This window comes from Poecilia formosa, unplaced genomic scaffold (assembly GCF_000485575.1).
Source record: "Poecilia formosa unplaced genomic scaffold, Poecilia_formosa-5.1.2 Scaffold390, whole genome shotgun sequence".
Lineage (NCBI taxonomy): Eukaryota > Metazoa > Chordata > Actinopteri > Cyprinodontiformes > Poeciliidae > Poecilia > Poecilia formosa.
Genome location: NW_006800329.1, coordinates 241,481 through 259,228, shown reverse-complemented (window position 1 = coordinate 259,228; position 17,748 = coordinate 241,481). Strand labels below are relative to the sequence as shown.

Genomic DNA, 17,748 nt, shown 5'->3' with positions numbered 1-17,748 from the left:
ATGTTAGTTTAAAAGTGACCTATTATACCTCCTTTAACAGGTCAGGATAGGTTTATGTATACTAAACAAGTTTGTTATATTTTTTGTACAAAATCATTCTTAGATAATGAGATTTTAGTTATTTTTGGGTGTCTTGTCGCTTTAAATCTAAATAAGTTGCTGCTGGCCACGCCCCCAAACTCAACGTTTACACTTAGACGGGAAAATGGCTGCAAACAGATGCACAACTATACAACCGTACATCTTTGAAAAGCAGAAGTGAAGCGTTAACACCAGCTGACCAAACATACTGAAGCTCTGGGTTGCTAGGTAACAGGTGGAATTCTGCTGGGGTTGCTAGGTAATGAGCAGAATTCCGTTGGGGTTGCTAGGTAACGGACTGGGCTTTTCTGAAGTTGCTACATTTGAAAGGATTTTTTTCTAGACACCAAAAAACATGAACTTATTTCCAAAAAACTGCTGGATGTTTTCAGGAGCAGTAGAATCACAAACCTAAGTATAAAACTGTGGGAAAAGTAAATTTTCCATAATAAGTTTTTTAAGTTTTTGATGTAATTAATCAGCCCACATAAGTTTCAATAAAGTCAAAGACATAACTGTGGTTATGTTTATTAATCGGATTCTGCTGTTTCCAAATGCTTTTGGGAATAAATTAACCATTTAAAGGAAAACATGCTGGACCTACTTGTTGAGTTTTGCCATGTAGATCTTGATGTGACCGAAGTCGGGCCTCTCTGCCGGGTCTTCGGCCCAGCAGCCCTCCATCAGGATGGTCAGCTCCTCCGGGTGGCATCTGTTGTCTGTCGTTGGCCGAAAGTACGGCTTCTGGCCGTTTCTCACCTTCTGTATGATCTCTAAGGGTGGAAGAAAACACACCTTAGAGTCTGATTGGATAAAGACGAATAACGTCAAACACAGAAACAAAATGCAAAAACACATTACCCAACAAAAATACCAACTGTTCAGTTTTGTTGATTTGAAGGGTTTTATAACATTATAAGCTCTTTGGTTTGTTCATGTGTACGTTTTTGTAGTAGCACTACTTGATTTTACTTCACTAGTTTGAAAAAATTTAAATTTATTTCAAAAAGAAAATTTTTAAATGCAAAACATGTCACCACACTGAGCTAAATTCATCACATTTGAAAGCAGCCTTTCAGTTAGTTGCTAAGCTAACCTGAAAAAAACTCAGAAGTTGCTACATTTGGAAGAATTGAAGTTAAGTTGGACTAATTTACGCTAAAAAATACAAACGTTTAAAAGCAAAAAGAAAGCAAAATCTAATCTGTACCCAGATTAAATTTTCTTTTTCAGTTTTCTGCATAATTTTGGTTTTAATCAAGCCACAACTATGTTGATTATGCAAAAACATTGCTGCTAATTTCTTTTACAACAAATTCTCATTGTTCTTTTTGACGTTAAGTGCAGCAAATTAAAGCTAAAATGTTTAAAAATATAAAGACTCATTTTTCTATTATATTTCTCAAGGCACTCCAAGTTTTTACCACTTCTTTGGTAAGACACTTTTTCCTCTGATGAATAAAACAAAACAAAGCTCTATAAAACAATTTATTAAATTTTTTCCCTCTTCAATGACAAAAGATGCATAAAAGCTTTTTAAAGAATCTAGTTAAAATGGAAATGTTACGGTGTGACATGAGTTTCTGCTGCTTCATACATAAGCAGCAGGAAACGTGAGTCTGAATAAAAGGTTTTAATCGAGGTTAACAGGATGAGGAAGCTCCTCAGGAAGGCCATTTATTACATTCAAGTTAAAACCTTCCACCCTCCCTGCATGCATTTTGGCTAAATTCAATAATATCCTCAGTCATGCTGTCATATTTTACTTTTTTAATATGTGAGATGCATCCCAGATGTAAGAAAAAAACAAATAAATTAAGACTAAAAAGAAAAAACTTTGATCCAACATCTTGTTCTCATTAATTATTTTTTACTTTTCATATATTTTTTCAGATATTTTTAGGCTCTACTCTGGGTTTAATGTGTCATTTTCAAAACACAACAACTGACCACTTCAGGTTTCCATGGCAACTGAAGTAGCCGTTCTGGAAATGGTTCATTGCCCTATGGAGAGGAGTTCGACTTGCTTTTCAATCTAGTTTTCAACGACTGCAAGAAGAGAAATCCATCCATCCATATGGAAATCAATAAATCTCAGTTATAGAAAAAAAGTGTTTCAGAAAAAGCAAATTTCAGTGAAGTATTTACAATTTGTTGTTCTATTTAAAGTTAAGCTATTGAAATCAAGAGTTGGTTGGATGTTCCATCTAAATGCCTGTTTTCAGCTAATTTAGCCAGGATAGGCTAAGCTAAGCTAATCTAGGCTACATTAAGCTAACTTTTAAAAAACAAAATAAAATTGGCAATTATCAAAACTGAAAAAAATAATTTGATGATGTAAAACAAATGATATGATAGCAGCATTTTTAGCTAAGGTTATGTTAGCTAGGCGAAGGCTTCAAGAAATAGGAGCTAATTTTCAAATCATAAGTTTTATAAAAGGAGCCCATGAATGTGAATAATGAAAAACAAATTTTACATTCAAATATCAACATTTTCCCTTTCTTGGAGACAGTAATTATGTTTCTTGATTAATTTTATCTAAAATAAGCTAATTTAAGGTAAGCTAGCTTAAACAAATCTGCCTTTCAAGACAGAAAACAATTAGCTTTATCACAAATACAAAAAGATGAAGAAAAGGTTAACATTTCAAGACATTTATGACATTATGGCAGCCATATTTGGAAACAGTTCCCAGCTAATTTAAATTATGGCTAGGCTACATGCTAGCATAAGCTAGCTAACATTACTCAATTTTTTTTATGCAAAGATGTTTACCAGATCATTCTGGTAAAAGAAGATATATAAATATTGTAAAAATGTAAGCCATATTGTATTTAAGAATATTAAACATTTCAGCTCTATATAAGTTTTACTTGGAGTAAAATATGGATTTAAAGGTACTGTCCAAAAAAAAAAACATTAGGTCCAAAAAGAAAATACTTTACTGCAAGACATCTGTGTCATAATAGTATTTATAAATTTGTCATATTTTATTAAAAAAAATAATTATTCTTTTTTTCACCTAAGCTAATAGAGTGAGGCAGACATTTTGTTGCAGATTTAGAAGTCTAACCTTTCCACATCTTTTCAGGTGTTGGAAAAGTAATTTTTCCATCTTTAAAGCTTGTCAGAAACGATCCTTTCAAGGTTTCTCTGATGTTGACATTTCTGAGATACACGGCTTTGAAAAAGTAAGAATTTTACCCTCATTTTAACTCAAAAACGACTTGAATTAGAAAATTGAAGTTAGATTACATTTAAGAAATAATTCACTTTCCTTCTGTTGTTTCCATATTAGTCTCTTGAGGTTAAAAGTGTAAACTGACTGAAACTTTGCTCTGTAATGTTATTAACTTTTCTGCAGTCGGATTGACTGTCTTTGCTCTCAGCTATATGATGCTCAGTTATATGATGACATCTGGTCAACACGTCACGTTACAGGGAAAGGAAAACAGAGAACATGGCGCTAAAAATAAATATTTTCCTGATTGTGTCTGTTTAAATTAGGTGGAATTCCTTTCAGGTTACTTCTTTTATTTGCTAATTTTGCTAATTGAGCCTCTTGCAGGCTTGTAAAAGACAGCTGTGTTTACCTTTAGGGCTGAGGTCCATGCCTTCCACGTAGAAAGGTCCATTCCTCAGAGCTATTTCCTGCAGAATGATGCCAAAACTGTACACATCACCCTTCTGCGTCCCCTGAGGAGGGTGCCGGTCGTATATGAGCAGCTCTGGAGCGGTCCACAGCTTCTCTGGAGGAAAACACACAGCATGATGAAACAGAAGCGGAGGCTTTTGTGAAATTGCATTTTGGAGCTGACTTACTTGCATAGAGGGCATGCGAATCATCGTTTTCGCAAGACGAGCGGAAGCTAGCCAAACCATAATCTGTGATTTTCAAAACAAATCGGCTGTCCACCACACAATTAGATGACTTCAGATTTCCGTGGCAGCCAAAGTAGCTGTTTTGGAGATAGTTCATTCCCTGGTGAACAGAAGTCAAGCGTTAGCATGTTTCTCTTTCTGTCTGCTTTTGTTTCCACACGTCAAACAGCAGAAGAAATGCAGGCATAAGAAAATAACAAATTTGACAAGTTTGCAAATGAGTACAGAAATACAACTCCTGTTCAGAAAAAACACGACTTGATGGCAACATCCTGGTTACTTTGTCTCATTTTCAGCTAAAGGAATTTAAACCTTCTAAGCTAAGCTACGCTAAGCTAGCTACTGAGAAACAAATGGCCTGTTATTACAAAGAACCCACATTTACTAATAGAGTAAAATGTTTGTACAATATGATTGCAGTTATGATGGGTCATTATTTAAACAGTCATGATTTATTTCTGTTTTCAACCAAGATAATTTAAGCTAGTTTAGTGTCGACAAAAACAAAGTTTAAAAGCTAAAGAGAAACTGGTTTTAGGAAGGAAAATAAATTAAAATTGCTTGTTACAGAAAGAAACAAAGTAAATTTAACTTGATAATAATTGAACAAATACTATTTTTTATTTTACATAAATTAAATCCTATCTTGGTACAACATGATTATATTAATGACCTGTTATAATTTTCTTAACTGGACATTTTTGCCCTTCTTTGGTGACATTGTTTAAGAATAATTTAATCTTTCCATTGGGAAAAAAAATTGTTTCATATTTTGTGGAGCTGATTTAGCCGCAGCACTTCATCAAGCAATCAGTCCAGCAGAAACGTGTGATTAAAAGCAATCTTCTAAATTGTTTCCATGATTACGTTTAATCAGAGTTTATGATGACATTTCATTTGTTACCTACGCTCCCCAACCACTTCAAGTCAATAACAAACTTTACAGCAGATTTTCCTTCTCTCCATTTCAGCTCATGTGAAACCATGGCAACGCAGAAAGATTGGTGCATATCTGCATGGCACAACAAGCAACCTTTAGCTGGTGCCCATGTGAAAACACACGAATCGATACGCTGCCTGTGGTTCATGTGTTTGCCGTGTCTGCAGCCTGAAGGCCACTCACCTTCACGATGTCATTGATCAGCGAGTAGCGGAACATCCAGTCCAGGTTGATGCTCTCGTTCTCCAAAATGTCCTGGGAGAGCGAGAGCAGATCGAAAAAGAAAACGTGACTTTTCATCTGCCAAAGCAGACTGAGAGTTTACATTAGGATGAAGCAAAGAATCAACATTTTTTCCTTTTCTGTTCATCTTCACTGACATGCATGGAGCCGTGGCAGGATATTAATGAATAACTGCGAACGTTTACCCGAGCTGACCTGCTTCCTGGAATCCAGAGCTACATCACATCGGCTTTTCTGTCTCACCAAATGTTAAAAACATTCAAGTTCAGCTTTATCACAGACTCCCTGTGAAGTCAGGAGTCCTGGCCAAGAGAACCTTGGACTATCAAGCATTTATTATCAGCTAAAAAGTTATTTCAGAAGTTTATTTAAGACGAAAGTATGATGGCGAATTAGAGACACTGTATGTAAAAAGAAAACTCTGACATTTTTACATTTATCTCAGGAATTTTCTAGAAAAAAACAAATTTCTAACCTCCAAATGTTGAAAATATGCAAGAAAAAAACTGAGAAATGTTGAATTAATCTGAGAAATTTTTTAGAAAAAAAAAGCTAATTTATGGTTTCCAAAAGTGAAAAATATGCAAGAAAATTCAGAAATTTTGAGAGAAGTCTCAAAAACTTTCTCAGAAAAAATAAGCTCATATTTGACCTCAAAAGTTTAGCATTTCAGTTAAAAAACACTGAAATTTTTAGATTTATCTCAGAACATAAAACAAAGAATTTTCCAACTTTGGATGTCTAAAATTTGCAAGAAAAAAAGTAAGAAATTTTGAGATTAGTGTCAGAATGTTTCTAGTAAATCTGGGAATTTCCGAGTTTGAAAAATCAAAAATGTTCCAGAAAAAACTCAAATTTGGAGTTTAATCTCATATTTTAGAATTTTCTAAAATTATTTTATTTTAGACTAAATTTTGCAAAGTCAAAAATTTTTCTAGAATTTTTTTTGGAGAAAATGTTCAACTTTTGTTCAACAGTCTTCACAGATGTTGAACTTTATTCAACTAAAAGTTTTCAAAAGAGCCAAAAAAATTAGCGCTTTTGTATTTATCTGGAAAAATTTATTTCAGGAGAAGCTAGGCGCGCTAAACGTTTTCAAAGTTAGCTAAATCGCTAATAAAAAAGTAGCTCCAGTATTAGCGGATTATCAGAACTATGTTTGCTCCTTGGTATCAGAATAAAGAGGAACAGAGTTTAATTTGTTAGGACAATTTAAATCTTTACATTTTCCTTCCACTTCACAAATACGTAGCATTTCTTTAACATGAAATCCTAAAAAAATAAACTAAAGTTTGTGGTTGCAACATGTCAAAAAGTGAAAAGTCATTGTGCTGAAGTTACCTGCAGGCTTCCTCTGGGGCAGTACTCGGTGATGATGCAGATGTTGGGCGGGTCGATGCAGGCCCCGATGAACCTGGTCAGATGGTTGAACTGAATGTCTCTCATCTGAAAATAACCGCACAAACACGCGGCGGCGGCTGTGAGCCCGACTCTTTCCAAACATCACATTCCCAAACCCCACGGAAACAGAGCACTGACGGCTCATTTAGGCACCGACTCCTCAGGACAACGCTGCCAGCTTTTCATCAAAATAGTCTGTTTGCAGTGGACCTGGATGTGCCGGCTCTGTTTCTATGTGTTGAGGGAACCGAGTTGACACATGTGCAAGTACTGCGAGAGGTTATGAATGGGCCAGTGTGCAGAGGAGGGTTTGATTAAAAAAAACGTTAAAAAGTCGTGTTGGGCAGGAATATCAAAGTGGAACAAGAAGGAGGCGAGAAACTAGGAACTAACGATTAACTTAGCAATCGATTAATCGCTTAACATAACGATTAATCGTTAAATTGAACAATTAAATGGATAAAATCCTATAGATTTTTCAGCTGACCACTTTTTTATACAATATTAGAAATACAGTAAAAGATGCAAATAGATAATTGAAAACTTTTTTCAATTTAGAAAATAAACATTTTATCGTCTAAAATGCGATACTGTAGCATTCCTTTAGTAAATCTAAACCGGGTGAAGCTAAAACTTTACGAATGAGGAGTTTTGGATAAAACGTGTTTACAAACAAAGGTGTTTTTCTCTTAACTGCAATTATTATATTTTATTAATCAATTAATTGTTGTTAATTGTTTCAGCCCTACTGGAAGCCATCGATTATTCTGATAATCTGTTAAAAAATATTCAACTAACCACTTACGTCTTTTTTGTAAAATATTAGAAATACAGTAAAAGATGCTAATAGATTGTTCAAATGTTTTTTTAATTTAAAAATTAACATTTTATTTCCTAAAAGACGATACCGTAACATTCCTTTGGTAAATCTGAACCAGGTGAAGCAAGAACAACATGATTTGAGGAATTTTTTCTTAATATTTCAGGGCAGATATGTTGTTTTAACATCTTTAAGATAACAAAGATGTTATATTTCAATGATCGATTAACTGTGATTAATGGTTTCAGCCCTAACTAGGAACATTGGATATAATCAAATGCTGGTTTTATAATAACGTCCAGTGCAGATGTTTGAGGTTGAGACAGGGAACATTTGCTGCCAGATTCCTTTCATGCGAAGGTGTGAATTTCTCTTTTGTAGGAGCAAATGGCACCATCCCGACGCTTTCACTCCAGCCGGTAAACGCGCTGACAGAGGCAGCAGTCAGAAAAACCTGCAGCCAGCTTCAAAAGAACATCGCTTCAACAGCGCTCTTTTCTTCTCCGACCCGCCGTGACTGACAGCCGCTCTCACGGCAAACGCCGAGCGTTAGCGGCTCCTGTTTCACGGCTCGGGAGACGCTGTTAGCCTACCCTTTGCCCCATTTATTTTCCTCTGCTGCACCCTGGAACACAAGCGGTTAAGTTTCCACTGGCAGGCCCAGCCGTCTCCCCCCATCTGGCTGGCGTTCTCTCCTTCCCCTGAGCTGAGGTTTGACAGGCCATCAGGCCCGCGGGGCATTGCAGACCGACGGCCACTAACCCGTCCTCTCAGAAACGGCTTCGCACAAAATGACCCAAAATTCACTGCCGAACCGCAGAGCTAAAGCTACAAGAGCTGCAGGCTACAAGAATGATCAACAGCCACAAGCATCCGTCTTGTTCGTGTCTGCCAGTGTAATTTCCAAGTTATGGCTTCCCCCCGATGCCACGGCGAGTTTCCATCACCAAACCACATTAAGTTGTGAGATTTTTGTCTTTCCTCTAGCTTCCTTATCGCTTACTCGTAAATATTTCCCAGCCGGAGGGGCCTTTTCATCAGCCGCTGCTGCCGTTTGTGTCAAAAAGGAGGTTTAAGGATATTAGTTTCTAGGTAACAAACTAGCAGCAACACTCAGCGATGCTTGAACATATTAATAAAAGCCAGACTTTCATTTGTTGGTTGGAGGGTTTATTAAGTCAGCAACAGATTCAAACTCCTGTAAAGGCGCATCGATTGGAAGACGGATTCATTTCTCCTCTGACTGCAGCTGTTTTAATTGAATGTCAAGACAGTTTATTTACACACAGGCATTTCAGAAAACCACTGACGAAGGTCTTCTTGAGTGAATCTGGCTGAATTTTGTGAAATGACTCCACACCAGCTCTGTTTTTAACAAATTGTTGGATTTTGAAAAAATAGAAAAACAGAACTGAGTGGACGGATTTGACATATTGCAGCTGTTTTTTAAAATAAAACTTTTGCTTATTTCCTGGGAAGAATCAGCTGATAACGAAGGTTTCTGACTAAGTGTTATATTTATGGAATTGATAACGGAGGTTTCAGTGAAGATGTTTATCTTCTCTTTCCAACTGAAACTCCTTTGAACCGGGTTTGATTTAGGACCTGAGGTACCAATTAGCCAGAGACGGGAGAAACTGAGAAACTCCCTACAGCTGGGTGGGAGGCGCCGCGTACTGATAAGATATACAAGGAGAACTGTATGTGTTAAGCTTCACTTCTTCTTCTCTCTTGCTTTTTTCTCACTGATCTCTGATATTTACTCTGATTTTCTAAATAAAATATCTAAAAACAAATGTGCATTTCTCTGATGGATTCAGTGTATCTCTCTCTCCCAAAACAAAAAATAATTTTCCTAAACACAGCGTGACATCCCACCCCTTCTCCCTGCTGGAGGGCAAAAAGCTGCTCGCTAACGGTGACTAGCATTAGCTTTAGCTGTTAAGCTATCAATGTGACAAGCTAAATCTTAAATGTATGCCTTATATATAAAATAAAAAGGGACGCAGTGCTTTGCTGCGCTATGACAAGGTCCGAAAAAAGTTTTAATTAAGAAAAAATAGCAAGGGAGAGGGAAGTAGGCCAGCTATGCTAGCTTGACTATGATAACCACAACATGTAGATGTGCTGTGGAATTCTGTGTTTCGGTTTATTTAAAAACTAAAAAAAGGCAACAACTCTGACATCATCAGTAGAGCAGGTGTTTAAATTAGCTAATCAACCGCCACAGTGTTAGCTTAGCTAATAGCAGTGGTAGCTAATCTACCACAGCGATCACTTATTAATAATCGAAAATAAACATCAAGCCTGAAAACATAAAACTATAACAGACTCAGTTCTCTGTGTGGGAAACATCTGAGTGTTTATTTGGTGCTGAATCCTGAAACGTAAAGTGGCGTTGTTGTCCTCTGTAAAGGATGTTTACATAAAATACTCACATGTTTCAGCTCCATTAGTACTTGTCTGGTCAGCTCTATCCTCTTCTTGTTGACATGTTTAATGGCCACCAGGTTCCCCTGTGTGCAACACAAAACACCTGTGAAATCACCAATAATATTCTGCATAAAAACAGAACAAAATTCAAAAGAAATTTCCTTGGATAATCTTAGAAAGGAGCTAAAATTCATTTAAACAATTTAGAAGAGACTTTTTCACTTAAGAAAACAAACATTATATCGCCTAAAATTCAACAGCTTTGCCTTCCATACTGCTCTGAAAATATTTTCTTTTCACCAAATGATCTATCTTGAGTCTGTATACTCTAGTTAATGATAAATCGATTACTAAATTAGATGACGATTATTTCAATAATTGATTAATCACAATTAATCGTTTGCCAATAGGGCTTAAACGATTAATCGGTTAAGAAAACGTCACATAAATCATAAAAAGCGGCTGTGAAACCAGTTTTCTGCAGACAGAACATCCAGGTCTGCTGAAGATCTGCAGACTTTCCTGCAAACTAGAGCTGAAACTCCCGAGCGGAGAAGACGCGACCGTCTGCAGAGGAAAAAATAAGCTGCCTCTGTAGCAGCAATGCAAGGTCAGCCGCTGGGTCTGATTTAATATGGAGATATGACTTTTGTTAAACGGGAAACATGCAGTCGAAGGATCTCTCACTGCAGAGAAAACACCTTGTATTGAAGCTTTGCAGGTTGTCAGGGACGTTACATCACCATGTTTTCTCTCTCTGCGTTTTAATCACCTCAGGTCAGCGAGGAGAACTTCAGAAGTTCATCCGCGTTCCCATTTAAACAAAAATAAACATCTTTCTGCTAAATACAGCTCTTTGTCTCACCCCCCTCTGTATAGCACAGAAAAAATTAGCAGCAACAAATTAATGGTTGTGTTCAGACTGAAGGAGTTACAGAACCAGACACACACACACAAATAAAAAAAATAAACAGAAAAGCAAACTGACGCATTCTGCAGCTCGCATTAAAACCAACTACCTAAATTCGCCCACACACCCTCTCTTTCTCTCGCCTCTCTCCAGCTCTCCGGCTTTCTTTCTCTGCACATGTGTGTGGGTGGGAAAGGAGTGTGCAGGAGTTGAAAATGTCAGAACTCACTAAGCCTTACCTTAAAATAGCCGGTTTTTGCAAATAGCTGATATTTTCCATGGGCAGTTATCAGGGAGCCGTAGCTGGATCCTCTCTGGGAAGATGGAGAGGAGCAGAGAGGAAGATCAGACGTCTGTTACCGAGTTTCACATCACAGAAAACTACAGGAATTATGTTTCTGGATTCCTAAAAACCCGCTGTTCAATCTGCGTTTGTAATGATTGCAAAATGGAAAAGTGGGAAGCCGGAGAAGTTTGGAAAAACACGGCATTTCCCACTATCAGAACAAGACAGAGAGGCAGTCGTTAAAAAGGTGTGTGCCTGTGATTTCCATGAACGCTTGCACGTGTGGGAGAGGAGACGCATTAGGGCTTCGCACCCTGAATGCGAGGAGCGAGGCCAGACCCGGGGCTTACTTTAACGACCGTTTAATGTGCGTCTGCCGCTGCAAGCCCAGCCACCTTGGATCAAACCGCTGGAAAAGCTTTCAGGAATGTGTAAACGCGCAGAGGATTTGGGATTCTGTCAGGGCTGCAGCTCAGATTGGAGCAGAAAAATAAACAAAAGAAATGGTTCAATCATAATTTTACATGCAATATTACAGATTTTGTTGCTTTCCTTTCTAAAAATGGCATAAAATATTTTCAAAAAGTGGATTTTATTCCAATAATCCCTTGTCTGAGTTGTATGATGAAGTAGTAAAGGAAAGCTACGAGAATATTGGCAAAATAAAGACGAAATTTTACCAGAACGTCTTAAAATGATGAAAAGAAGCTTATAGAGTTATTAAAGTCCTGCTACTAAACATAAGTTGATGCTTATTTGTTCAAATTTAAATTATTACCTTATCTGTAAAACCAAAAGAGGATCAACATCTATATTCTCCTTTATTCTGGTAACATTAATGCTTTATTCTCACATTATTTTGACTTTATATCGTTCCATTACGACTGTATTCTTGTAATATGATGACTTTATTCTCTTAATTTAAAAATCTTGGCCTAACTGTTACATTTGGTCATAAAGTTCACCTGAATTCAAAGTCCTAATGAACAGAAGCTGTAAAACATGCTTATGAAACAAGATGGCCGCCCTGAGCGTGATGACATCACTGAACTATGGAAAAGAGCAAAGGTGAAAAAAATCCAACTTTTCCAAAAATTTAATCTTCAAAAACCAAAATGTAGAAATATTAAACCATTTTTAAAAATTAATCTAGGTTAACCCAACCACAACGAACGTGTCGCCGACGACACAGCCGAATTTGCAGTACCGTCATTCTGCCACACTTGGCGCTATCTGAACAATTCCAACGGTTTCTGAAAGGGGAGATGTTGCGCTTTCCAGTCAATATTGGGTTGTTACGGTAATTTCACAGCTGCCGCAGCAGGGAGTGACATTAATCTGAGGAACGCTCTTTTAATAGACGGTAAATTGTGAAAATGACTTGCTTGACACTAACCAGTAGAAACCATGAATAAACTGGCAAAAACAAGTTTGCAAACAATTTCAGTCGCTCTGTTCAATACTTCCATTCTGGGTGTAATGCTGGACTCTGACCTGAACATTCAGAGTCACATAAAGACAGTAACAAAGTCGGCCTTCTATCGCCTGAAGAACATTTTCTGGATTAAATATCCCATAAAAATCTAGAGAAACTCATCCAGGTGTTCCTCTGTAGTCACACTGATTATTGCAACAGTAATTTATATCAGCTGCAGCTTTCTGACTGACTTTAAAGGCAGATCTGTGAACGGATTTGCTGCTGTTGTATCAAAATGATTGGAAAAGTGCTACATAAGTTCAGTCCGTTTACCTTTTATCAACCTTCCAAACCTCTCAGGTCTTCTGGTTCTGGTCTAAAAAGAATCAGAACCAGAACCAGACATGGAGAATTCAGTTTTTATTCACCTCTAATCTGGAACAAAAGTCCAGAAAACTGAAAAACTGCCGGAACACTGAGTTCCTTTAAACCAAGGCTAAAACCCTAGTTAGAGTTGCCTTTGATTAATAATAACTGGAACATCCTTAATTTAATCTATAGTCACGCTCCCATTACTTTTATTTAGTATTCATCACACTATAATATATTTAACTACTTTGAAATGCCAATAAACTTGCCTTGCCTTTGACTAGGCCAACTCAAAAAGGCATTAAGAGATGAACCGTAATCATTCCTGAGTGTCGCTGCAGAAATTGGCCTCAGATTTCCAAACAAATCTGGTTAATTCGCGGTTTAACTGGGGCTATTGTCTTGGTTTAAATATTGGTTTTCCCCTTATTAAATGAAACTTTAAAACTGCTTTTTGAATTTCATCCAGTTTGATTAAATCAAACACAGTTTGAAATGGTCGCACAGCTCAATAAAAACCAAAACAAACAGCTTTTAATGTGAGATCAAGTGGATATCGCCTCATCTAAGGGCTTTGCATCATTACTGGCTTTTACTGCTGCACACCAATCTGTCCAGGTCCATCTACCTGTGAGAGGGTCAACCTGCTGCCGGCTCGTTTGTGGTATTTATTGGGGCTTTCGAACTGAAGGTCCTCCCACCGAATCCTCCACAGCATCCCAGCCAGCTCCTTCTCCAGCTTCAGTTTCCTGTTGAAAGCAAAGAAATTAAGGAGCAGCTCGTTAAACTGACTGATTTTCTCACAGGAATCAGATCTGGGGGAAGTAAGTTGGGTTGCAACAGCACCAGATGGGTTTAAATGGAAGAAAATCTGAATTTATGGTTTAATTTTCTGGGTTTTGAGATCTAAAGCAACATGGATTTAATCTGATAACCGGAACCAGATTTGCAACATTTGCTTGGCTGTGTTTGATCGCCGTCCATGTTCGGAGATAACCATCTGGATCTGATAGTGAAGTTCGTCACATCCAGTATTTTGTGTGTTTTTGTAAGATTTTAGTTTCACTGATCCTCGTGTTCTTCAGCTGCGTGTCCTGCTTTATGGTCCAGAACAGGGAGTTCTTTGAAATAAAAACACACGGTACAAATTTATAATTTCGTCAAGATTTAAGACTCCATCTCTTGACAATGGAGCGTTTATAACTGTTGGTTCAGCTTGTTCTTTAACAGATGTTATTAAGATCATAAACAAGACATAGATGATAACTGGAGGCTAAGAAGATAAGAAAGGAGTTCTTACTGGATGAAGACCTTAGCGTCTGGTTAAAAACACCAGAGAGATGAAAACTCATGCGGCTAACAGGTCACACCAGCTCTGACCTTTGACACACATTTAACTGCCTACATTAGAGAGCACACTTCTGCTAACTCTTTGCTTAGCTCTTTAGCTAACTTTAAAAAGACATTTACTGACTCCAGCTGTGCCAAAATTAGTTAACTGCTTCACAATTTCACAATTGTGTTGTTTCCATGCGATAAAAAACACAATAAAAATCATATGTGAATAAGTTTGTTCACGTAATAAGTCAATAAAAAACACGTGGCATCATCATCCTCCAACTACTTCCTGTTATCGTCTTATTTGTTGTTTCCAGCAGTAGTAACTTCCTGTGATTCGTGTGACGCAACAAAAATGTGTTTCCATTGCAGTTTTGAGAAATAAATCAATTTTGGAAAAGCCACTTCATCCTATCACCCAAACTTTTTAATTTATACACCTGAGTTTTTCCAAAAGTTTTTCCATGTTTCCAGAAAGCAAATTTATTTTAATAATTCCAATTCATGCGATTTTACGGTTAATAGAAACGCAGCAACTGGAACACAATCACCAGTCCAGGTATTTACAGAGTCTCACTTCAAGGATATTTGGTAAAACTAAAATTAATATTAAAACTTTTACACTGCAAAAACACAAAATCTTAGCAACTATTTTTATAGTTTATAGTGTGAATATCTTGATGCACTTGAATTAATACAAAACAAGCAGCTTTTCTGCAAGATATGAGAGCTTATTTTTAGCAAATAATCCCTAAGTATTAGTTTAAAAAAAAAAGTTCTAGTTGCAGTGGCAAATTATTTCAATCACAACAAAACATTTTCCCAGGTTAAAAGTAAAATAATCTGCTAATGGAATTAGAACTTCTTCATCGATATTAAGGCATTATTTACTGAAAACAAGCTCCGAAATTTTACAGAAAGTTTAATAAAGTATTTGATCTATGAACTTGACCAAAAATACTTGGTAAGATTTTGTGTTTTTACAGTGTTTTACAGTCTTTAAACTCCAGAGAGAAACTTGAACTTTTGATAACATTTTGAAACTGTTCACTTTTCCGTAAAGTAGATTTTATAATCCGTTTAATTGTTTAGTTTTGTTAATTTTTCCTTTTGTGTAAATAAATCAAACAAATTTATAGACCTTAATTTATTTAACAATAATATATTAATAAATTCTTTAAATGAGTGCTAGAGTCACTCAATGGGATGAAAAAGTTATCCTTCAGATTGAATTTTCATTTTTTTTACAGATTTTTGATAATTACGGTTGTATATTAATATTGAATATCTCTCCCTGTACACCAGGCCTAATTAAATATTACTTTTACGACATGAGTTTTTAAAGTTTATTGGTTGAACTTCGGCAGATTGGGATGTGAGCTTCTCCACAATGACAAAACAAACGCGCCCACATGTCTGCACAGCTTAGCCAGAGAAATTCATCTCCTCATTTTCTTTGTCAGTGATATTTCTGACATGTTTGAGGATTATTTTTGAGCACCCGTCTGACTGGCAGCCTCTCCGGAGAAGATGCATTCCAGCAAATCAACACATCAGAGCTAAAAACCCTACTAGAGCAGCTGCTTGCTTGACATTTAATGATTCACACCCAAGAAGAAAAAAAAATCTGAAATGAAACCTGCAGAAAGCTAGCAAGCACACTTTCTTGATTTGTTTTTATTTGCTTTCCTCTTTTCTTTTTTTGCTGCTGTAAGGAAAAAGTAAGGGTTTTATTTATGGTTTGAAACGTAGACGTGAAAAACGAGCAGAGAGGAGGCATTCCAGGGCGATCCGAAAGGTGTAAAACACTTCCAGATGGCTGCAGGAAATTATTACAGCGTTAGCATGTCGCCCCGTTGTTGCCATCCAGCCAACTTGGCCCCAGAAGTGGCTTCTTTATTAGTTTTTTGCCACTATGTCACCAGTATTAATTTTACTGTTGTGCAATCCAGTAGCCTAAATGAGACGTGAGCATTTGGAGGACATTAAAGCGCCATCGCTCCTCCACCACCACCACCAATTTTCTATTTAAAGGGTCTTGTTTAGAGACTTCTGGCAGCCAGAGGGGCGAAGTGTGGGGCTCCACACTGGGCCTATTGTTTCACCATTCCCATTTGTGAATACCTTCCTGCGGGACCGACCCCCCCCAAAACCCGCCTCCATTAAAACAACAAAGTCACTGCTACTCTGCTCAACATCACCTCACACTCCTGCTGCCCGGCAGACTCCAAAATCAACCCACAGCCCCAGACAGTCCAGCTGCCTCAACTGTCCAAGAACCAGCCTTCACGCCGTACAGAACTTACACTGAGAAATTGGTTTGTTTTGATGCATTAAACCCATAAATGTGCTTTAGAAATGCACAAATGTCATATAAAGGCACATTTTAGGACTTACTATAGACCAAATCTGCGTTTTTAGGGACTTCTTCACATTTTTAATCACAAAATTGTTCTAGCTCTGGAAAAAGAAACCCAACTTTCACACTCTTTCAACTATTATTTTAGTAAACGATTAATCGATTAATCGTATTTTTAAAAAACTGCCAAATTCCACATATCTTTTATTTAACCACTTAAATCTTTTCTATACAAGAAAACATTAATAGTTTAAAAATTTTACATAAGTAAATATTTTATTGCTTAAAATGCAACAACAGTATTCCTTTAGTGTACGCTTGATTAATTGTAGCAACGGATGCATCTGCAGTCAAAAGATGCTTCTAATGTGAAAAACTGAACTCTGACTTAACAATACAGTGTAGTTCTAATTTGGTGATTATTTTTTTGATTAATTATGCAAAATGTGCTAAACAGGAGATTTATTTAAAGAATTTGAACCAGGTGTAGCTAAATCTGCCACTTGAGGAGTTCTGGGTGAAATATATTTACAAAAAGGTTTCTTTTTTTTAAATCTTAAATCCAAAATGTTTACATATTTTGTACAGTTTTAGTCTAACTACTATTACAAATGTGTTGTTCTTTCAGAAACTGACCTTTTCCAGAATCTTTATTCTCCAGTTAACAATTAAATAATTATTAAATAAGTTTTAAAATTATTTCAAGTATTGATTAATCACGATTAATCGTTTCAACCCTATTTCCAATTCAATGTGGTGAACAAATCAGAGGAAAACAGATTATTTAATACACATATTTCCTTTTATTTCATTCCATATTCTATCAAAGTTACTCATTTTACAACAGCATCAGTTTGTGTATCAGAGGAAAATCTTGTTAAAACATCCATTCTACCACTTTCCTTTATGAAATACACCAACAAATTAACATAAAATAGGCACAAATCACTCAAACCGACATTCCTTTGGATATCATAGACTGCAATCATGATTGAAAGAAAGTACACCCTCTTACCAGGTCCTGAAATTCTTTAAATCAAACCTCAAATATACAAAAAGGCACAAAGCAGATTCAAACTGTCAATATTTATTGAGTTCCCTGCTGCTTCCATAGAATCTAGCATGGCTGGGGTTGCTAGGTCACCGGGCAGGGCTTGGCTGAGGTTGCTAGGTCACCGGGCAGGGCTTGGCTGAGGTTGCTAGGTAACCGGGCAGGGCTTGGCTGAGGTTGCTAGGTCACCGGGCAGGGCTTGGCTGAGGTTGCTA

At 36.8% G+C, this 17,748-nt stretch overlaps 1 protein-coding gene across 1 annotated transcript in view; it reads right to left on the bottom strand.

Moving 5' to 3' along the window:
* The window catches only part of npr2 (natriuretic peptide receptor 2), a 60,966-nt gene that overhangs the window by 12,545 nt on the left and 30,673 nt on the right, over positions 1 to 17,748 (bottom strand). The window contains exons 8-15 of the mRNA XM_007575834.2: positions 13,414 to 13,534; positions 10,953 to 11,027; positions 9,809 to 9,886; positions 6,491 to 6,595; positions 5,090 to 5,161; positions 3,907 to 4,066; positions 3,678 to 3,833; positions 686 to 854 (exon numbers count right to left, since the gene is read on the bottom strand). Of these exons, the coding sequence (XP_007575896.1) occupies positions 686 to 854; positions 3,678 to 3,833; positions 3,907 to 4,066; positions 5,090 to 5,161; positions 6,491 to 6,595; positions 9,809 to 9,886; positions 10,953 to 11,027; positions 13,414 to 13,534 (936 nt within the window). The remainder of the gene's footprint in view (positions 1 to 685; positions 855 to 3,677; positions 3,834 to 3,906; positions 4,067 to 5,089; positions 5,162 to 6,490; positions 6,596 to 9,808; positions 9,887 to 10,952; positions 11,028 to 13,413; positions 13,535 to 17,748) is intronic.